The sequence below is a fragment of the Neovison vison genome, chromosome 3 (assembly GCF_020171115.1).
Source record: "Neovison vison isolate M4711 chromosome 3, ASM_NN_V1, whole genome shotgun sequence".
Lineage (NCBI taxonomy): Eukaryota > Metazoa > Chordata > Mammalia > Carnivora > Mustelidae > Neogale > Neogale vison.
Genome location: NC_058093.1, coordinates 224,139,141 through 224,162,123, shown reverse-complemented (window position 1 = coordinate 224,162,123; position 22,983 = coordinate 224,139,141). Strand labels below are relative to the sequence as shown.

Genomic DNA, 22,983 nt, shown 5'->3' with positions numbered 1-22,983 from the left:
ACCCTGAGCAAACTGGAACAAGTTGGTCACTCTTGAGCCCAACGGCTTGATGCTTACCTGCAGACTCCGGGCCCGCACCTGACTTTCCTCTGACTACTGATGAGCTCATTTGACCTCAGTGCATCTTTCTTTCCCTGGCCCTGAATTGGCATTGTTCTTACCCCTTTGCCATGCCTGCTGAATGCACATGGGAATGCCATGACAGGTATAAAAGCTGTCCTCTCCCAGGAGAATTGTTCTAGTGCCCCTTCTTTCTCTGGTACAGTCTCCCTATGATTTCGTAGGAAGGGCTGAAGCTCTCTTTGGGGAGGGGCCATCCCTCTGGGAAATGGGAGGTGGTGACCAACCGAGCACATGCAGACAGGTGACTGCCACACCCTGTGTGGGGTAACAGCGTTGGCCTTCCGTTAGACGCACCTCGTGCATACCCCACAGAGCAGCTGTGTGGACTGCTCAGGGGAGTGGGGGGGTAGAACCTGCTCTAGGACATGGGGATTTGAAGAGGTCCAGCTGCAGGGAGACAGAACAACTGGCTATGGTTAATAAGAATCATAATCACTGCCATTCATCATGTTCATAATGGCTGACCTTATTTATCGGAGACTATGTGCTTTATATGGATTGCCTCATTTTAATTCTCCCAGCACCTGTGTGAAGTCAGGGTTATTTCCCCATTTTCCAGATGAGGAAACTGAGGCCCAGAGTGATTAAGTCACTTGCCCAAGATTGCCTGACCAGTAAATGCTGGAGCCAAGATGGACACCTGGGCTGCTGGACTCAGGCCCCTCTCTCAACTGTGCTCTTCTGGGCTCTCCGAGAACCGGGCGGGAGCTCTGCCGACACGTATGTTAATTTGGAAAACGATCCATGTGCCTTTCCTCTCAAGGAACATGGTGGTGGCTTTGAAGGAACTGTCCATCCGGGGCGACTTCAGGACCACCGTGGAGTATCTCATTAACCTGCTGGAGACTGAGCGCTACCAGAACAACGACATCGACACTGGCTGGTTGGATTACCTCATTGCTGAGAAAGTGCAGGTGGGGAGCTGCCCTGTTCTCCCCTCAGGGTCACGGAGGCCCCCCACCCCCGCCCCACTTCCCGGCTCCCTGTGGGCTTGGTCACCACTGACACTGAAGGGCGGAGTCTCTTCTAGGCTGAGAAACCAGATATCATGCTCGGGGTGGTGTGCGGGGCCTTGAACGTGGCCGACTCGATGTTCAGAACTTGCATGACGGATTTCTTACACTCGCTGGAAAGGTAGGGTGCAGGGGTAATTCACCCCCTCCTCCATGGGATGTGTGTTAGTGGCAAGTAAGGCAGAGAATCAGGCAGCAGGCAGTTAGGGAATCCTGCCTCTGAAAGGAATCTGCTTGCCTCTGAAATTCCTCTCCTGTAAATCAAGGCTGCAGGAGAGGAGGCCGCTAGTGGGGGGGTTTCAAGGGGACCAGCCCCAGGCACATAGCTGTAGTCTTAGTCATGCTGACTTGTGTAAGGTACTTCATAGCACTTGAGTTCAGAGAGGAGATGAATTGAGAAGCAAAGCAGGTGATGGGTCACCTCTGCAAATGTTCCTTCCGGACCCTCACCTGAGTTGGGTGTGGCTAGTGAAGTGGACCAGCATGGAAGTAGGGGCTCACCATGAGGATGGGCCAGTGTTTCTCAGCCCCAGCACCCTTGGCATTTTTTTTTTTTAAAGTTTTATTTATTTATTTGACAGAGAGAGATCTCAAGTAGGCAGAGAGGCAGGCAGAGAGAGGGAGGAGGAAGCAGGCTCCCTGCTGAGCAGAGAGCCCGATGCAGGGCTGGATCCCAGGATCCTGAGATCATGACCTGAGCCGAAGGCAGCGGCTTAACCCACTGAGCCACCCAGGCGCCCCCACCCTTGGCATTTTTGACTGACTGTTTTTTTTTTTTTTTTTTTAAAGATTATATTTTTTATTTATTTGACAGAGAGAAATCACAAGTAGATGGAGAGGCAGACAGAGAGAGAGAGGGAAGCAGGCTCCCTGCTGAGCAGAGAGCCCGATGCGGGACTCGATCCCAGGACCCTGAGATCATGACCTGAGCCAAAGGCAGCGGCTTAACCCACTGAGCCACCCAGGCGCCCTGACTGACTGTTTTATTGTGGAGGCTCTCCTGTGCACTGTGGGAAGTTAGTAGGAGTCCCCCATCTTTCCACCAGGAGTCACCACAATCAAATATGCCTCCAGACATAGCCAAATGTCCTGGGGTAGAGGCAGAAATCACCCCTAGAGACACTGTGATAGGCAAATAAAGCTACCAAAACAACTTTAGAAAGGCAAAAGATGTTAGAGCGGGTTGTCATGCTTGTGCAGAGTAATAGAGTTACGATGCCTGTGTCTCCTTCCTTCCCACATTGGGAATTTTTTCCCAGAATGAGCATTAAGGATTTTGCTTCCTGGAAAGCCGTTTTGAAATTTCTCACCCTTCAGCAAGTGCTGTTCCCTTAAGTTCTGAGCAGTGTCACATTCCTTGCCTTTCCATCGGATTTAGCTTTCTTTCTTTCTTTTTTTTTTTTTTTAAGATTTTATTTATTTGACACAGAGAGAGAGATCACAAGTAAGCAGAGAGGCAGGCAGAGAGTGAGGAGGAAGCAGGCTCCCCGCCAAGCAGAGAGCCAGACATGGGGCTCGATCCCAGGACCCTGAGATCATGACCCAAGCTCAAGGCAGAGGCCTAACCTGCTGAGCCACCCAGGCGCCCCCAGATTTAGCTTTCTAAATATAGCCAGATGTGTTGGTGTTTAGGCAAGGCAAAGAGCTGGGTGATTAGTTTAAATCCAGAGGGTGGCCCTAGTGTTCTCGTTCATTCCCACAGCCGACTGCACGTCTCTTTTCTTTCAGGGGCCAGGTCCTTCCTGCAGCTTCTCTGCTGAACATCGTGGATGTGGAATTAATTTATGGAGGTGTTAAGTACATCCTCAAGGTGAAGACCCTGGGTTTCTTGGATGTCTCCAGCATTTTGGAGGCCGATGGGAGTTTTTCTTTCTGGAGTGGACTTGCTCCTGTTGGGTGCTGGGACTCCCCAGGCAATCCCGTGCCCTTGAAACCTAAGCATTTAGGGTTTGGGCATGTGCAGCCTTGTGCAATACACACGGTGTACAGGAGACTGTGTATTTGGGTTCTGGGACTGAGGTAACAGGGAACCATGAGCCAGTGGCTTCAGGCAACAGAAGTGTGTTCTCTCTGAGTCCGGAGGCCAGAGTCTAAAATTAAGGTGTCAGCTGGGCCCTTTGAAGTCTCCAGGAGAGAATCTGTTTCATGCTTTCCTAGCTCCTGGTGGTTGTGGGGCTGACCTTGGTGTTCTGTGGCTGGTAGAACGTCACTCCAAGATATGCCTCTGGCTTCATATGGCCGCCTTTTCTGTGTGTGTGTGTGTGTGTGTGTGTGTGTACATTGTCTTCCTCTGTGTGTCTCTGCTCTGAAGAACACCACTCATACAAGATTTAGAACCCGCCTTCCTCCAGGATGACCTCATCTAACTAACTCCATGTGCGAAGACACTATTTCCAAATAAAGTCACTTGCCCAGGTACCCGGAAGGACATGAATTTGGGGGCACAGTATCCAGTTCGGTACCAAGCATGAGCAGGACCTTTGCTGAGCCGGCATAGTGTGGGGCTCCATTTCCAGGGGCCATGAGGCCAGCTCTGTCCTGTATGTCTGCACCAAAGGTCAACGTATGGCTTTCGGATCTCTCTCTGGTCTACCTTGGGCTTCCTGGGCAGTTTACTTGGTGCTGCTGTGCTCTGTCAGAAGTATCCCGTTACCCCTCCTGGGGCATCTGAGGTCATTTCAGAGAGAATATCAGCGTGTCTGAGATGTGTGGGCACAGGATCAGACCCTGGGTCCAGGTCAGGGTGACCCATGGGGGCCAAGTGTCCCCAAGAAGGTAAGGCCTCCTTGGGAGGGAAAAGATAACATAGAACTCAAGTCTGCCTTTGAGGCAGAATTTTTTTGTTCTGTTACTTTATTTTTAAGATGACTGAGCACGTGTTACCCTTTCAGCTTTGGGGATTTTTAGGGTCGATGTAGTCAAACAAGTATGTTCTCCATGGGGCCCTGCTCTGAAACCACTCCTCTTTACCCGTCCATGCTTCCTGACTATTTAAGGGGCCTGGTTCCCCCAGCAGGATTTTAAGTGTGACACATGCTTACTGTATAAAATTTTAAATTTTCAAAAAAAGCGTAAAACATCGAGGGAACCCCCATGAACGTTTCAGCACTGACTTTGCAAAGTTGAGATCATGGTGCAAATACTGTTTTACTGCTTTGATATTATCATGGCCTGAAGTTTTCCCATGTTATTAAACAGTTTTCTTAATATCAGTTTGGTGTCTAGAGCCAACGGTCCAATGGAACTTTCAGTAGGAATGGAAGTGTGCTGAATCTGTGCTTTCCAGTGTGGCCACGGGGGACTACTGAGCGCTGAGGAACTGAATTCTATATATTATTTAAGTTAAATTAATTTACATGTAAATAGCCAGCCTAGCTCTGTTTGACAGTGGGGGTCCAGAGCATTCCATTGCAAGGCTGTGGGATAGCTAGTTTGTGTCTCAGTCTTATTGTTACCATGAATAATGTTGCAATAAACATTCCTCTGTTTCTTGGAATCTTTCCTCTCAACATATGTATCTTAGAGGTTGAGGGCTTTTTAGGGCTATCTGTTTTCTGAGAGAGAGCACGCAGAATGAATCCAGGGTTAGTATGTCAGATTGAAATGCAGAGCCGAGGCCAGGGCCTGGCCACCTGGCCTCTCTTGGGGATCCCAAAGGTCTTGTGTGCCCCTGGGCAGAGCTGGACTTGGGGGGCAGAGTCCTGGTCACTGGTGGAGTCTCCAGGGCTGTCTCATTCAAGATGAGACCCACCCCAACCCCTGCACCTTCCCTGCTGCTCCTGGGGGCCCTACTTGGGACTGATGCCTAGAGGCAGGAATGAGAAGGGCTTGTGATTGCCAGGAGATGACCAGGCTGGGCTGCACCCACAGATGGTGGCCACTAGCCCTGCTGTGGGACAGGTGTGGTGCGCTGACTGTGGCCCCATCGGCTGCTCCCCGAGGGTACACTCCACCATGGACCGTAGCCCTTGCTCCTGGTGGTGGGGGTGTGGGGCAGATGGTGCCCTGGGGCCCAGGGACAAGCAGGCCTCCTGGATTCAGGCAGGGACCCTGAGCCTGTCCCTACAGGTGGCCCGGCAATCTCTGACCATGTTCATCCTCATCATGAACGACTGTCATATCGAGATCGATGCCCACCGGCTAAGCGATGGGGGGCTGCTGCTGTCCTATAATGGTAACAGTTATACCACCTACATGAAAGAAGAGTTTGACAGGTATGTAGGGGGCGGGGCGAGGGGCACGACGCAGAGCCACGCTTTCCCATGGGGCTCAAAGATATAAAGCCAGCTCTGTGCAGTCCAAGGGTCTTAGAAAAATACCTTCCCCAGTAGATTCTGGGGCCCATGGAGAGGACAGTCTCTTGGCTGGACAAACTCAAAGCTGGCAGACGTACTGGGGAGGTTCCCAAGAGGCCTGCTTCTGGTAATGTGGGAGGGTCCAAAGCCAAATGGGCCGTGACTCCCAAGTCCAGGGCCTGCAAGGTGTATGACAGCGTGTCAGCCGCTCCTTGTCTGAGCTGCAGCGCCCACAGTCATCTGAGCTCAGGCTTGGAGGAGCGGCAGCCTTCCAGTTAGGGCTGGATGTACGGGCACAGGACAAGGTTTTGGAATAAGACCACGATCATGACTCATGGAGCCTGCTGGTGAACATGACATATCAAGCAAGCAGAAGGAGCAGGACTGATCACTGTGCACCTGGATAAGTGAAATGCAGGATACATAAGTGCAGGAAGTACTTAGCACAAAAGCATCATGAGCTCTTCCCCAGAGCCCCTCCCTTTGTAGTGCACTTAACCACACTTGAGCTTGTACAGTGAAGTGTAGGCCAGCCGGGCTGAGTGGGCAGCCAAGACTTCCTCTGCCCCTCCAGCCCAAGAGAATCAGGCCAGGGTTGGGGGATGGTGGGGAGGGGGGGTGGTTTGCACCACAGGCCCCACTCCTGGAAAGCTCCACTTAGAGAATTGTCTCCCTTCCCAATCCTCAAAGTTTTGAAAGAAGGCAGACTGGATTCATGCCAACCAGAGTACTGTTATATTACCTCTTTTTACCCATGTTCTGTCTGCCAAGAATATTCAAGATTATCATAGACGTCCCTCCCAACCCCCCACCTCCTGGGACATACTCTGGCCAGTTCAGTTATAAGGTGAAGCCTAAAGTCAGTAAATATTTCTTGGAGAATATCAGTGGCTTTCTCTATGCCTCTTAGAATTGTATCAGGAAAAGGAACTGGTTTTCAGCCAGAAAAGTGTCATACCCTTTGCACATCCCACTCATTCCCAGTATCTTTGTGGTAACGTCAGATGCTAGCATTAGGGTGAGTGGAATCCCGCAGACCGCACATGGTGTGGGGAAGGGGACACTCTGGGCTGCCGTCAGGAAGGGGAAAATGTTGTCAAAAGCCAGACATGAGCACACTGGGTTGATGGTCTTCCCCCAGCTACCCACCTGCCCCTTTTGTCTCCCAGTTACCGTATTACCATCGGCAACAAGACTTGCGTGTTTGAGAAGGAGAATGATCCCACGGTCCTGAGGGCCCCTTCGGCTGGGAAGCTAATACAGTACACGGTGGAGGACGGGGGCCATGTTGAGGCCGGGAGCAGCTACGCCGACATGGAGGTGAGTACAGAGTCGGCCCTCAGGTTGGGGCTGCAGCCAGGCCTCCCCTTCACCCCGCTCCCCAAGGGGGAACCATTCCGCATTGCACCTGCACCCCTGCACCCTGGGCCAGCTGGCCTCACCTCTCCCTTGGGCCACCATCTGCCGATTCCTCAGAGAGCTCCAATTATCTGCAGTATTCAAAGGGAAAACCTCGAAAGTGTATACCTCCGTGGGAGTGAGGAAGGACGGATTGATAATAACCATGGCAGGGATTTAAAAAGCTGTAAGGCAACATTTAACACAGTGCTTGCCACGTGGCAGGTGCTACTCTAGGCATTTTACCTATTTAAGTAATTAAATAGGTAAATAGGTAAATAAATTAAATTCTGTCATCTTCCCAGCAATCACAGCAGATGGGCACAGATAGGATCCCCATTTCACACACAAAGAAATGGGGCCCAGGCAGGCTAAGGAATGCAAGGTCCCCCAGAGCTAGGGTTCACACCTGGCCTCCATTCTATGCTGCCAAGGTCAATAACAATGAAAATGACAATGACAGTGAAAATAGGGCAGAAGTAGGAGCTCATGCTAGCCAGCCTCCTGCCATGCACCAGGTTCCTCCTGAGCGGCCCTTATAAGAGCACTATGAGGTGAGACGGTCGTTCTTCCCCATTCGGCAGTTGGGGAAACTGAGGTTCAGAGAGGGGAAGGCATCTGCTGGAGATCACAGAGTGAAGGGTGGGTGCTGGGGTTCCAGCCCAGGCCTGTCACAGGTGCCCAAGCTGTGACCTGCTGAGCAAAAGGAGCACAATGCTGAGTGTCTACAGCCCACACCACGGTAGCAAAATGCATCATGTCCACGCACGTGGACTCCTGGAGAGGCCAGTTAAAGGGGCTGGCGACTCTAGAGGGAGCACATTCTTATTTCACCAGAGGTTCCCCAGAGGGTTTTCTCACTGCCTTTTTTAAAAAAGAGCTGGTCACAGGGGCACCTGGGTGGCTCAGTGGGTTAAGCCGCTGCCTTCGGCTCAGGTCATGATTTCAGGCTCCTGGGATCGAGCCCCTCATCGGGCTCTCTGCTCTGCGGGGAGCCTGCTTCCTCCTCTCTGCCTGCCTCTCTGCCTATTTGTGATCTCTGTCTGTCAAATAAATAAATAAATAAATAAATAAAATATTTTAAAAAATAAAATAAAATAAAATAAAAAAGAGCTGGTCACAAAATGTACCATGTTTTAGGAATGTGTGTCTTAAGTACCCCCATATATGATTTAACAGTATTTCTAAGAGAAAGGCTTGACTTTACAAATACAGATCAGTTTCCATGTCTGTACAATGGGTACAATAAATAACCTGCCTCCCTCTCTGGCTTTGCAGATGGAGATCATTCATGAGCAGCACTGAGCCTGGCACACAGCAGGCTTCTGGCAAATGCAAGTTCCCTCCGTCCTTTACATTTGAACTCTGCCCAGGAGTCATTCTGTTTAAATGACCAAGCACCGGCTGCTCCAGAGTCCTAGTTCTGGTGACTCTGGTGCTGTTACACACACAAGCCAATCCCGGTGGGCTCATCTTATTTCTCCTTCCTGCATAACAGGTAATGAAGATGATCATGACCCTGAACGTGCAGGAGAGTGGCCGGATCAAATACATTGAGCGCCCGGGGGCCACGCTGGAAGCAGGCTGTGTGGTGGCCAGGCTGGAGCTCGACGACCCTTCCAAAGTGCACCCGGTATGCTGCACCCCAGCGCAGCCGCCCTGGCTGGCTCAGGAGTGGTCACTGTTTTGCCAGTTCTGGGAGCGGAGCTGGCTGAACGCTCCCAGCTCTTGTCCCTGTGAGCCCTCAGAAGCCAGTGTGATGGGTATAGAAGCCCGCCTACCCTTTGCTCACACCCCTCACACCTGCAGCTCACCAGCCTACCCAGAGTAAAACTCAGGTTGCATACTGTAATATGGAGTTATTAGCATATAATTACAAGGTGTAGATAATACTGTTATAATGAATGAAGCAATATTGATATGTTATTACTCACTGATGTCCATACATTATGCGGATCTCCTTAGTGGTCATGTTTAAATGGTAAGAGAAACAATGCGAAATTCAGCATTTGAACCATTTGGAAGTGCAGTTCTGTGCCATTAAGTGCATTCACACTCTTGGGTGACCAATACCGCCACCCGTTTCTAGAACCTTCTCCGCTTTTAAATGTATTTTATTAAAGATTTTTTTTAATTTATTTGACAGAGAGAGAGATCATAAGTAGCCAGATAGGCGGGCCGCAGGGTGGGGGGTAGTGAGGGGAGGAAGCAGGCTCCCGGCCGAGGAGAGAGCCCAGTGTGGGGCTCTATCCCAAGACCCTGGCAACATGACCTGAGCCAAAGGCAGAGGCTTAACCCACTGAGCCACCCAGGCGCCCCTAGAACCTTCTCTGCTTTTCAGACTGAAACTCTTACACCCATTAACCACTACCTCCCCGTTCCTCCCACCCCCAGCCCCTGGCAGTTGCTCTTATTGTCTCTATGAATCATACTTACACGAGGAACCTCGTATTCATGAAATCGTAAAACACTTGTCTTTCTGTGGCTGGCTTGTTTCACTTAGAACAATGTCCTCTAGGCTCATCCATGATGTAGCAAGTGTCTATACCTCATTCCCTTTTAAGGCTGAATAACACTGCATGGTTTATATAATGCATATTTCGTGTATCTGGTCATTCATCGGTGGACACGGGGGTTGCTTCTGTCTTTGGGAATGCTGTTGGGAATCATGCTGCAGTGAACATGACTGTATGATTCCTGTAGTTTTTGCCCAAATCCAGGAACCCATTCAGGTTAGCGTATCATGTAGAGATGCCTCGTCCCCTTAGGCCCCTTTTATGACCACCCTTCACAAAATGGCACACACACCCACCCCTGACCTTGCAGTCGCAGCCTCCTGCCCTGCTACCCTTCTCTCCCTGGTACTGTCATTCATGATGAGACAGACGAGGTGTCTCACTGATTGTCCCTTCGGTATAAATGGGAAGCAGGAAGAGAACAGTATGTTTTGTCTTTCTCGCCCCTGCTGGATGCCCAGTGTCTAAAACGGGGCAAGCATGTAGTTACAGGGGTTCGGGTGCTGTGGGGGCAGTAGCCTGTCCTTGGAACCAGCCGTGGGGGGTACCAGAGTATCAGTGATATGTATGGCCCTGAAGTCAAGCTCCAGGGCAATCTCCCAATTTAGATTCTTATAATTAATTGTTAAGCTTTCCCATGCAACTGGGAGTTCTGAGGTCAAGGACTACTTTCTTGTTCATCACTATATTCTTGGTGCCTAGCACAGTGCGTGGGGCATACAGGGTCCTCAGAAGAAAGCAGGTCTTGCTGAATAAATGAATGTTTACACCCTCCTAAGCAAGGCATGAAGAGGCAGCCACTCATTCGTGCCTATATTGTGGTTTTTTTTTCTGTAATAGTTAGTACTTGTGCCCAGGGTGGGGAGCATTTAGAAAGGAACCAGATCACCTCTTTTTTTCCAGAATATTCTGTCAGTTTCCTTCTCATTTTTTTCATTATTCTTGGTAGTGGGTTCCCAAAGTCAGAAATAGACTGAGCCTTTTCAGATCACCAGAAAGGTGTGTGTGCCTGCATGTGATTCCTTTCAGCAGCCATTTCCCATGCCAGGTTCAGGAGACAGGGCCCAGCCACCAGCCCCTGGGGGTTCATGTTTGCCTACAAGATTGTCCTTTGGCACCGTAAGTGCAGTAAGGGGGCTGCTCTAGGCCCCCTGCTGTGGGTGCCCAGCAGGAGAAGCCAGCACCAGATTGTGGAGAAGGAGACCCTCTAGTTCATCTCAAGGAAGGACGGGACGAGCCCATAGGGTTGGGACAGGGGAGGGGGCAGGGAGCTGAGAGTTCTGGGCTAGCAGAGTAGCTCATCCTAAAGCTCCTGGGTCCCAGGGCTGCACATAGTAGGTGTTTGGTGGACGTTTGTAGAATGAATAAATAAATAAACAGGCTCCTGGTGTCAAGGTTGCCCCTTGAGGGCGGGCTTGTTGTTCTCTAAGGACAAATGTTTATGATTTACAAAAAGCTGGGACCTTTGCATGAGAATTTCATAAATTTCCATCCTGCTAGTTGTTTATCTTTGGGATTCAGTAAAGACCTAAAATAAATAAGGAAAACAAGGGAAATAATTTTGATTAGAAAGCAGAGCAAAACAAAAGGATCTTACTTCCTCAAAATCACTAGGAGTGTATAACAATAGACTATGGCATTCGCAATGAAGGTGGTTTGGGAAACCCACATGAAGTGGGATTTTAGCAATTTGACTTCCCAATATATGTTCTTTGGGGCGGTTTTGTTCTTTTTCCCTCAGGCATCATCCTAATTAGATTGTGCACTATACTGGTAGATCTGCCTTGCTCCTCTGTTTCTCTCGTCTCTCTCAAGAGGCAGGTGTCCTTGACCTCTGTTTCTTCTTGTGTCTCCTCAGGCCAAGCCATTCACAGGAAAGCTCCCTTCCCAGCAAACTCTACCCATCATGGGAGAGAAACTGCACCAGGTTTTCCACAATGTCCTGGAAAACCTGACCAACATCATGAGTGGCTACTGTCTGCCGGAGCCTATTTTTAGCACAAAGGTAAGTCACGTGCAAGAGACAGGTTTGTATTCTACACACGTGTGCTGGTCTGTGTGAAGAGCCAGGAGGGTTTATGCCATGAGATCTGAGGTCTTTAGTCAAGTAAGTTAAAGTACATACAAATAAACATTTTAGAGTAGAAAGTGTCCACAAACGTTAGCTCTTCACATGGCCTCCTGTTCTGTTCCCACACTATGCCAGCTGTCTCGATGCATTTGAGGGAAGGGGGTGTGGGGGAGACTGGGCATTCCCCTTGGAGTCAGGGGGCCGTTCCACTCAGGACTGTTCCAGAGGCCGCCAGGTGTAGATGTTTGGCTCCTTGTGTAATGGGTCTGGACAGGTTGAGTGTGTTGGGTGCCCTGTGGAGCAGGGTGCCCATGCCCCCCACAGGGCCTCCAGCTAATGCTCTGGTCCCTGCTTCAGCTGAAGGAGTGGGTGCAGAAGCTCATGATGACCCTCCGGCACCCGTCACTGCCGCTCTTGGAACTGCAGGAAATCATGACCAGTGTGTCTGGCCGCATCCCCACCCCCGTGGAGAAGTCTGTTCGCAGGGTGATGGCTCAGTACGCCAGCAACATCACCTCAGTGCTGTGCCAGTTCCCCAGCCAGCAGGTGAGTGTCTCCCCACCCCCGGCCTCACTGGGGGGCCTGCAGGCGCCACCCTGGGAGCTCCATTTCCGGCCGGCATGGCCTCTGATCGAGCACCGAAGATGGCGCCCAGGGAGCATTTCCTTTTGAGCCCTTTACTACCGAACCCCAGCATTTTCCCCAAAGTCGTTGAGATGAACACAGTTATGGGGCCTTATTCCGTAAAACTCGGGTTCAGAATAGGAATTAGCAGTTGGTACAAATTCAGGGAACATTTCCCCCAACGCACTCTGGCTGAAGCAGAGGGAGTTTGGTTTCTCCTGCTAGTCTGTAGCTTTGATTTTCTTCCTCCAGTGTCTGTAAGGTGATCATCTTGGAGCCCTATGTATGTAGAATAATTTTAAATAATGGAAAGCATTCCAGAGTAGTATGACGTATCTCTAAGAATTCTATGTTGGCCTGATTTTATGCTTTTTTTTTTTTTTTTTTTGCGGAGGAGGGAGTGTTGCTTTATCAAGCATTTTCAAGGTAATTTGCATTTGGAAGAACCTCCTCTGTCAGTTTTCTTCTGCCCTCTGTCTGGTTGGAAGGGCCGCATACCATCATGGTGCCCCCACCCATATGGTTGTGATTTGCGGAGCTGCGGGTCAGCATAGATCTGCTGGTCAGCATAGATCAGGTCATTCCTGGAGGTCAACTGCTCTAGAACTTGGAATGTTGTTCCATAATAAAAAGGAATCTAATGCAGATTTGTACTGCAGCATAGACGTACCCTGAAAACGTGCTAAGCGGAAGAAGCCAGTCATAAAAGACCACGTGTTGCATGGTTCCGTGTACACGAAGTGTCTGGAAGAGGCAAATCCATGGAGACAAAGTGGATTAGTGGTTGCCAGGGGCTGGGGGAGAGGGCTCGGGAGTAGCTCTGACTGGTTATCAGGTTTCTTTCTGGGGTGATAAAAATGTTCTCAAAATGGATAGTGGTAAATGGTTGCACAACTATACTGAAAAACACTCAATTTATTGTATACTGTAACGGCAGGGGTGTCTGGGTGGCTCAGTCAGTAAATCTTATAGCTCTTTTTTGTTTTTTTTAAAGATTTTAATTACTTACTTGACAGAGAGAGAGAGAGACAGTGAGAGAGGGAACACAAGCAAGGGGAGTGGGAGAGGGAGAAGCAGGCTTCCTGCCGAGCAGGGAGCCTGATGCAGGGCTCGATCCCAGGACCCTGAGATCATGACCTGAGCTGAAGGCAGACCCTTAACGACAGAGCCACCCAGGCGCCCCAGAACTTATAGCTCTTGATCTTGGGGTCATGAATTTGAGTCCCACAGTGGACGTAGAGCCTACTTAAAAAATGAATGAATGAATAAGGGGAATACTATGGTATGTAAATTATGTCTTGACAATACTCTGAAGAACCCCGGTTAAGAAAAGTACCTATTTGGACCTTTTAGGAGTTTGTTGTTGGCACAGGTTTTTCATTAAAAATACTTTGTATTTTTACAAAACAGTATGCTTCATAACACTAAATCTAGTTATAAAAACAAGACCCCCCCCCTTCCCAGCCCACTTCATTTTGCCTGGGGTTGCAGACTCCCTTCCTTCCCCCAGTCCATTCGTATTTGTGGAGAAGAATAACGCATGGGACTTTATGGGACTGTCGTCATTCTAAGCTCAGATTCATCAAACACTGTGTTGAAAGGGATGAACAGCTATTTCCAGGTGGCCAGAGAGGGCTTTGGAGCTGAAATTTTCAGATTTTGAATGAGCCTTGGGTGGTCGTCCTGGTGACTGCTGCATGGTGACCAGATAGTGTGGTTATGAGTGTCTAGGCCTGTCCTGTGTCCCCATCCAGATAGCCACCATCCTAGACTGCCACGCAGCCACCCTGCAGCGGAAGGCTGAACGGGAGGTCTTCTTCATGAACACTCAGAGCATCGTGCAGCTGGTCCAGAGGTAAGTCCTCGGCCCTCTGTGCGGGGCGATTTTCACATTCATTATATGTGCATTACCCTAATACAGCACTCTGGGGTTCTCTTTAGGGCAGGCTCCAACCAAGAGACGGAGCACGGGGTCCAGAGACCCTGACTACAATCCCGGCATAGGTATTCCTAACCCCAGAAACCCCAAGCAAGGCCCTCTTCTCCTGTGGTCTCAGTTTGCCAGTCTGTAAAATGGGAATAAAAACTCTTCGCCCACGATTAGTCACTCTGAGTTATGAGTGGATTAACGCTTCTAAAGTGCCGATACACAGCAAGTCCTTGTGATAGCTTTGCCTATAAGACCATGGGATGTGGTGATTTTATAGGCCATCAAGGACTCTACAGATTATCCTGTGGTTTTGAAATCACTGCAGAAGAGGGTTGATGAGGAATTTGTATTTTGAGTAGTCCTTGAGCAGGGAGATCTATTCTGATGACAAGAAGAACCACCCTATTGTGTGAAAACTCTACCTTGTAGGAAAGCTGTGCTTATAAAGACAGAATTGAAACAGTTTGAAACTGGAGGAGATGAAGTGCATGCACGGTCACCATGTGCTGGAAACAGAGGCACAGAGAAGTAGGGCCCTAGGAGACGGCCCTTCTTTTCAGGGAGCGCCTTGGCTCACAGGGACTCAGACTGCCTATATAGGATTGAGCCAAGGAAGGGAGTCTTAGTATGGATTCCCCACAAAGAGTGAGTTTCACAGCCAAGGGCTAGGAGGGAGACCCTCCCCAGAACTAGCGGTTGGCCGCTAACCTTAAACCCACATTTTAGCTTCAGAGAAACACCTAGAAGAAAATGAACAATCCCCTAGCAGATTTTTCTGTTAAACATAAATATCACAGCTCTGTTGTTGTTGTTTTTAAGGTTTATTTATTTTAGAGAGTGTGAGCACACGCATGCACGTGAGTGAGGGGAGGGACAGATGGAGAGGGAGATTCCCTGCTGACCGTGGAGCCTGACACAGGGCTCCATCATTGATGCAGGGCTCGATCGCACGACCCTGAGATCATGACCTGAGCTGAAACCAAGAGTCGGATGCTTAGCCGTCTGAGCCACCCAGGCGCCCCTCAAAGCTCCATTCTATGTATTTTTTTTAGATCACATTTGAATAAGTGCATGTTTTAGGTTCTTCCTTTTGTTGTCAGTGACTCTGGAGTTAAAGTGGTCTTAATGCCCTTAACACTCAATGTCATATCACTTAGGAAACTCAGTTTCCTACATGCAGAAATGATTTAGATTGTTTTAGCAAACATCCAGGTTAAAATTTGTTTTCTAAAAAAGAAGCGAAATTTACATAGGGATCTATCAATAAACATCTTTCAAGTTTCATTTAATTATCTTTCAAGCTCTCTTTATACTTAGGATGGTTAACTGATCGTTTTTGGTATCAACTGTGTATGCAAGGCTGACCCTTTTCAGCCTCCTGTCCTTTCTCTCTGGGGATGGGCAGGAGCCATCCAAATGCTCAGACTTGGACTCTGGCTGGATGTATGACCTTGGGCAAGTCACTGCTGTCCTTGGCCCATAGAGTGCATCCAAATGAACCGACTCACATATCGGCGCTCCCAGCCTTGAGGATTAGGAGATATAGCCTCCAGATACTGGATTACTGTTTTTCTCCTTTTGGAAGTCCTAAAAGCCCCGCTGTAGACGCAGGTGCCCCAGGAAGTGGAGCTGATGGTTCAAGCAGCCTCTCCTTCCTCCCCAGGTACCGCAGTGGGACCCGAGGCTACATGAAGGCGGTGGTGTTGGACCTTCTGCGGAGATATTTACGGGTGGAGCACCATTTCCAACAAGGCAAGAGTTGCCACCAGCACTGGTGACAAGCCCACAGGGCGGAAGGGCCTTGAGCCTTACCACTTTGTCTCCCTCTAGCTCACTACGACAAGTGTGTGATCAACCTCAGGGAGCAGCTGAAGCCAGACATGTCCCAGGTGCTGGACTGCATCTTTTCCCACGCACAGGTGGCCAAGAAGAACCAGCTGGTGATCATGTTGATCGTAAGCAAGAAAGGGCACCCTGTACTCACTGTGGGAGTGGCTTGGCGTCCACAGACGTTCTGGAAAGGGCCGGAGTATAAATATTCTAGCTTTTGCTGGTTCATACTGGTTCAGTTCTGACCTTGTACAATGTAAACACATGGATATGGCTGTGTCCCAATGAAGCTTTGTTTATAAAACCAGGCAGGGGGTGGGATTTTTGAGTCACTGCAGGAGATCGTGATTCACACAAAGCACCTACCAGGCACCAAGCACTCCTAACATGCTTTACAAATACTCATTTAATTCTCACAGCAAGCAATGCATGTCCTGCTCTGACTCGCTTTGGCAGAGCACGGAGTTGAAGTAGTCACTTTCCCAAGGGTGCCCACCTTCTAAATACAGAGCTGGGATTTGAACCCATGACCTGGCCCCAGAGTAGTGAGTTACTAGGCAATAATTGGGTTCTGAGTCTTGTGGGAGTATTTTTATTTTCCCTTGTTGGAGAAGCGTAGAGTTTCTTTGTTCCTATTTCTCTTCCTACTAGATGATAATTAGCGTCCTTTATAGGTAAAGATGTTTTTCCTTGATATGGTTCCTGATGGCCCCCTTGGAAAATGTAGACTCCGCAAGAAAGACAAATATCATTTGATCTCCCTGATATGAGGAAGTGGTGATGCAACATGGGGGCTTAAGTGGGTAGGAGAAGAATCCATGAAACAAGATGGGATAGGGAGGGAGACAAACCATAAGTGACTCTTAATCTCACAAAACAAACTGTGGGTTGCTGGGGGGAGGGGGGTTGGGAGAAGGGGTGTAGGGTTATGGACATTGGGGAGGGTATGTGCTTTTGGGTAAATTGGAAGGGGAGATGAACCATGAGAGACTATGGACTCTGAAAAACAATCTGAGGGGTTTGAAGTGGCGGGGGGGGTGGGAGGTTGGGGTACCAGGTGGTGGGTATTATCGAGGGCACAGCTTGCATGGAGCACTGGGTGTGGTGAAAAAATAATGAATACTGTTTTTCTGAAAATAAATAAATTGGAAAAATAAATAAATAAATTAATTAAAAAAAAATGTAGACTCCGCAGATAGTAAGAGAGATTAAGAGAGAGGTGGACTTGACTTATAGCAAGAAGGGGCTGGAAGCGTTTTTTTGTTTTGTTTTGTTTTGTTTTTTATAAAGATAGTAAATATTTTAATCTTGAGAACCATGCAGCCTGTGTTGCAACAACTCAGCTCTGCTGTCGTAGCATGAAAGAAGTCATAGACAATCTATAAGTGAATGAGTATGGCTGTGTGCCAATAAAATTTTATTTACAAAGATAGGCAGTGGGACAGATTTGGGGTTGGGCCTATAGGATAGTTAACACCCTAACAAGATGGATTCATAAATACTGATATTTTTGTGAAGAATCATTTTGAAATCTAGGGTAACATGAGGATCTCTTAATCCTAGCTGTACATGAGAATCTCCCGGGGTAGGTGAGGGGAGCTTTTAAAAGACACAGATGCCCAGGCCCTACCCTGGTCAGTTAAATCAGGCTTTCTGGGGATGTAGGCCAGGCATTAATACTTTTTGAAAGCTTTCCCAATGGGAAACTCAAATGTAAGCTGTATGTTATATATTATCAGTTTAATATTCCATTTCTTGGGTGTTTTAATAGCTCTTTAGTTAGCTAAGAGATCTTTTTTCTTGAGGTACGATCTTAGTGAGAAGGATCATGGTGTCTGTAACTGACTTTCAAAGAAAGAAAACATATACGTGTGCACATGTGTGCGTATGTGTGTGTGTGCGTGCATGTGCGTGCTTACCAGAGAAAAAGTAGATGTGATAATAGTAGTAAAAGTAGCAGTTGGTGAATCTGGATTATCAGTATAGGATTTTCAATGTATTGATCCTTAATTTTGTTTAAATTTTGTTTTTTATTTTAGAGAGAGTGTTGGCGGGGGAGGGGTAGAGGAAGAGAGAGTGGGGGAGAATCCTCAAGCAGACTCCCCGCTGGATGTGGAGCCCAACCAAGGGCTCGATTCCAGGACCCTGAGATCATAGTCTGAGAAGAAATCAAGAGTAGGATGCTCAACCGACTGAGCCCCCAGGAGCCCCAACTGATCCTTAATTCTTATGTAGTTTTTGAAATTATTCAAAATTAAATTGGGAGGAGGGCTTTCCAAGGGGTTACAGCATGCAGCCATGATTGGGAATTTATGCCTAAAGAGATGTCTACTCTGCAGGGAAGGCCACTGCTAAAATTGTATATAATGCTTTGCAAAATACCTCCCCTGGATAGAGGTTTTTTCAGCTGAGTGTTTGTAAAGCAAAGTATGCCTGTTTTCTGTTAGCATCTGCTCGCCATTCAAAGGCCAGGGATGAGAGCTGTGGATTATCCTGCTATTCGTTACTCTTTGTGTACATACTGACTCTCTTCTGGGCAGGAGGGTGCTAAAAATTATGTACACCAGAGGACAGCCTGGTGGAGGGAGCCCCAGACCAGAGAACTAGGACACTTGCTTGGGGCTTCTCAGTGAAGGGGGCTGAAGATGTACCAGGTGTGGTTTGGAGGATGTGTGGCAAGATCCATTATTCTTTTGGCTCTCTTGGTTCCATTTGTTGAAAATGATGAGTTCTTTGCATTTGATGGTATCTAGTGCCTAGGAGACTTTCCGGAAATACTTGTTAATTGAATATTTACTTGGAAATGAAATTGTTTGAGTCTTTGAGGGGACTTAGTTTCTAAAGCAAATCACGCTGGGGAAGGGAGAGAAAGTTTCGAATAACTATGTGATTTCTTTAGCACAAACAGGCTTGTGTGTTTGTGTACAAGTGTGAAATATTAATGCGTTACAAATGTTCTGATCATGAAAACAGAACAGGCTCATTCTAATTAGGGAAATGCGGAGGCAGGTGTAGAAGAAAGGACCCATGGTCCCCCCATCTGGTGACTTCTTGGAGAATAGTCTGGGCTGGGGCAGGGGTGGGGGCGTGTTGCTGGAATGTTCACATTCCCAGCAAGTCATTGTTATGTCTTTAGCGGGTATTGGGGAGCACCTGCTCTGAGCCCTTCCCAAGCCCTGCTTGCATTTAGGGCAGTCCAGGTGCTTATAGCCCTCTGGTGTCTAGCCAAAAGGTCCCTTGTTCCAAAGTGGGAGGAGGAATGCTCATAGGAACCATAGTCCCTCTACCTCTTCTGCAACTCCAAATCCTCTTTCCTGTTAGAAGCTGCCCTTGACGTCTCCAGAATTCTCCCCCTGGGGACTCCCAGAGGGTGGCTTACACCCTCACTAGAGCATCCCATGTGAACCTTACTCTTGTTTGTACCCAACTCTAGTCCCCCTCCTCACTGTTCTCTGAAACTGTCAAACCCTTAAGTCAGGCAGGAAAGAGTTAGAAGCCTTGAGGACAAAATAGACCGGGGTTTGGATATGGCTCGGCTTTGCCCATGCTTTGTGGTCTGGGGGCAGGGTACACTGCTTCTGAGCCTCAGTTTCCTCATCTATAAAATGGGAATCATATCGTAACTCCTCAGAAGGGTGGGAAGGTTTGGGGAAATGAATGTCAAGTGTGGAGTTGCTTGCCTGATAACAGCTGGTTATTAATAGTGATATAGGTAAAGACTTAATTGTATTTTTCATCCAAGTGGGTGTTTTGGGCATAGGCGTGATTATCAGGCTGTGCCAGGGATGCCCAGAGAGCTGAGGAGCCATCTGGCTTGTTGGGGTACCTGCACCCCCCCAGCTGAGGGCGAGTGCTGGCTTGTTTCATTCTGGCAGAGGAAAGCCATTTGGATTCTGTCTTTGTCCCCCCAAGGATGAGCTCTGTGGTCCAGACCCTTCCCTGTCGGAAGAGCTGACCTCCATCCTCATCGAGCTCACTCAGCTGAGCAAGAGCGAGCATTGCAAAGTGGCCCTCAGAGCCAGACAGGTAGGGTCGTGGGCTGCCGTCCCTCCCCTCTCCCGTCCTTCACAGGGCACAGCCCCTCTGCGGCCATTCTGTGACCCATCTTGGGGCCCAGCCCTTGGCTTCTCCCCTGTAAGGTTGGCTTCCCCGTCCCCACCCACTGCAGGTCCTGATTGCCTCCCACCTCCCGTCCTACGAGCTGAGGCACAACCAGGTGGAGTCCATTTTCCTGTCTGCCATCGACATGTATGGCCACCAGTTCTGCCCAGAAAACCTCAAGGTGAGGCCGCCGCCCTCAGTGCCCCTTCCAGAGCACACACTGTGGCCTGGGTGGGGCATCTGGGAGATGCGCTCCCTGTGTCATCAGTGCGCCCATATCTGGTTTCAGCACACAGTTGGAAACACTAATGCTTTAGCCCCATGTGGCCGGGGCTGCCTGAGGGGGCTTCAGGGAGCCTCTGGGAGAGGTCCAATCATGCAGAATGGACAGGGTATCGCAAGTCTCCCCCAGGAAGGGCCATTTAAAAAACCCAGGTGTTGTGGAGTTCACTGGAAACCATGCACACTCGCATGCACCTACCTCATGGCTTCATCTTTTGGGCTCCCCCACTCCACACCTTTGGATCATTGGCAAACCTCCAGCTACCCTCTCCACCTCTGGACGGGGAACCTTAGGTGCTGTCCTCCCAGAACTGTTGATCAATGCTGCACGCTGGCAGCGTTTTGTTGATAAAACCACTATGGGTGTCTCTTCCCTGCCCCATCCCTCCATTCATCTGACTCGTGGTTGAAACTCGCTCATGTTTCCCTTCCTTCTCTTCCCATCCCCTAGAAACTAATACTCTCCGAAACGACCATATTTGATGTCCTGCCCACTTTCTTCTACCATGCTAATAAAGTCGTCTGCATGGCATCCTTGGAGGTAAGTAGGAGGGAGGCCTCAACAGCATCTGTCCCCAAAATACCAGTTCTTGCACCCGCTGCCTGCCAGCCATGCGCCTGACCCTGGGCCACGTACCTCAAGTGTGGGATCCTGTCCTTCTCTCCACAAGGTAGGGACTGTTGCTACACGCATCTTCCAGGGAAGGGAACTAAAGCTCAGAGTAGTGGAGCCACTTGCTCAAGGTCTCACAGCTGGGGAATGGCAAGCCCAGGACTCACACGAGGTCCCAGTCCAGAGTCCTTGCTGATAATCCCTGTTTCTTCCTATGCCATCTTGTCCTCATCTCGGCAGGGCACTTCTAAATACTAGCCACCAAGAGCACAGGCCCCTGTGCTGACTCCCTGACTCCCTGTATTACATACCTTTGGAAGACTCATCTGCTGGGAACCATAAAACCTGGGAGGAACCTAGGTGACAATTTCAGGTGACCTCCTGCTGTGATGGGGCAGAGAAGGGAGCGACCAGCAATACAACCCTCTGATCTTGGAGTCTCTGTACCCTATGGCCCCCACTCCCTCTTCTGCGACCTTTGTAGACCCTATGGGTCACCCATCCTGGTACTGGGTCTCCATGGGGACTGTTTGGGGCTTGCGAACTTGTCACAGCCCCAGAGTCTCCTTGGCTTGCAGTCTTTCCCTCCTGCCTGGTTTCAGCTCAAAGAATCCTTTTCAGGGACGCCTGGGTGGCTCAGTGGGTTAAACCCTCTGCCTCCAGGGGTCCCGGGGTCCTGGGATCGGGCCCCACATCAGACTCTCTGCTTAGCAGGAGCCTGCTTCCCCCCGCCCCCCTGCCTGCCTCTCTGCCTACTTGTGTTATCTCTCTCTTCAAATTAAAAAAAAAAAAAAAAAGCAATTCTTTTCAGATCTCCATGTTTCTAGGAGTGAGACCCAGTAGCGCTCATCAGTGCCTTTACTCCCCTCTTTCCAATGTTTAACTATATTGAGACCCACTGTGTGCTGGGCGCTGAGGATAAACCAGGGAACAGCCAGTGTGCCCTAAGGCAGCTTCTCTCTGGTTTGGGGAGAGACAAGTGCTAAGTGCTTTCTTCTTTACCACACGATAAGGTTGCAGTAGGAATGCAGCTGTCACACTGAGAAGCAGACAGCAGATAGAACCTGACAGGGAGAGTCAGCTCCAACTTGGATGAGAAAGTGATATGAAAGCAGGCATTCAGAGCAAGTCAGAATTGGAGAGAAAGAGCAAAGAGGTTCCAGTCGGTGGGAGCAAGCTGTGCAAGGGTATGAGCTGTGTGACCTCTGCCCAGTTGCCTGCCTTCTCTGGACGTTTAGCTTCTCACACCGCAGTAGGGGCAGTAATACCTACCTCACAGGGTTATTTGAAGATAGATGAGTAAGCATCTGATGTGTCCAAGCACCTGTCCTATTTGAGGGGCAACCCTATGTCAGATGGAAGGCAGCAGCCCACCTTCTTTGCTTTGAGTGCTAAATCCCACCCCCCTTTTTTTCTGTTGGAGAATTTTCCAGATCTCTTTGAGCATCCTGTCCCTTTGTTTGGCAGGTTGATTGAACACAATCCAGCCTTTTCTCCACGACTCAAGATGAGCATTGTGAACATTACAGTTTTACTTGGTCTACTGAGATGTGTGGAGTTTCGTTTGTGCTCTAAATGTGTGGGTGTCCCTGAGACCAGCCCCAGGTCTGATGAGTCACTAGGAAGACTCACAGGCCTCAGCAGATGGCCATGCTCATGGCTGATTTGTTACAGTGAAAAGACACAGAGCACAATCAGCTGAGGGACAAAGTGCGTGGGGTGACAACCAGAGGAAACCAAGTACAAGTTGACAGTCGTCCTGTAGGCACTTTAGATTCTTCAAGGAATGAATTGTGACAACATGTGATTTTTCCTTCTTTTAAGATCTCATTTGTTTGTTTTAGAGAGAGCAAGAGCATGAGGGAGGGGATGGACAGAGGGAAAAGGAGGACTAGCAGACTCACCACTGAGCAGGGAGCCCAATGCGGGCTTGATCCCAGGACCCTGGGATCATGACCTGAGCCTACGGTACTTAACCAACTGAGCCACCCAGGCACCCCATGACAACATATTTGAAATGAGGCTCAGAGTCTCAGTGCCCCAGGGGTTTTCCTGGGGGCTGGTCCTCGTATGTAACAAAATATTAAATTCCCAGAAAGAAAGTGCGTGTTCAACATAAAATCACTCTTTGTACAACTAAGCTGCAATGAACCATTTTTATCGGAGAATAATGGGAACCCTCCCAAA

The 22,983-nt window shown here is 49.1% G+C and overlaps 1 protein-coding gene across 1 annotated transcript in view; it reads left to right on the top strand.

Moving 5' to 3' along the window:
* The window catches only part of ACACB (acetyl-CoA carboxylase beta), a 123,910-nt gene that overhangs the window by 58,915 nt on the left and 42,012 nt on the right, over nt 1–22,983 (top strand). The window contains exons 15-28 of the mRNA XM_044244094.1: nt 887–1,037; nt 1,154–1,257; nt 2,865–2,946; nt 5,205–5,350; nt 6,601–6,751; nt 8,328–8,462; nt 11,204–11,350; nt 11,774–11,962; nt 13,795–13,895; nt 15,634–15,722; nt 15,801–15,925; nt 19,713–19,826; nt 19,969–20,082; nt 20,635–20,724. Coding sequence (XP_044100029.1) covers nt 887–1,037; nt 1,154–1,257; nt 2,865–2,946; nt 5,205–5,350; nt 6,601–6,751; nt 8,328–8,462; nt 11,204–11,350; nt 11,774–11,962; nt 13,795–13,895; nt 15,634–15,722; nt 15,801–15,925; nt 19,713–19,826; nt 19,969–20,082; nt 20,635–20,724 — 1,738 coding nt within the window. The remainder of the gene's footprint in view (nt 1–886; nt 1,038–1,153; nt 1,258–2,864; nt 2,947–5,204; nt 5,351–6,600; nt 6,752–8,327; nt 8,463–11,203; nt 11,351–11,773; nt 11,963–13,794; nt 13,896–15,633; nt 15,723–15,800; nt 15,926–19,712; nt 19,827–19,968; nt 20,083–20,634; nt 20,725–22,983) is intronic.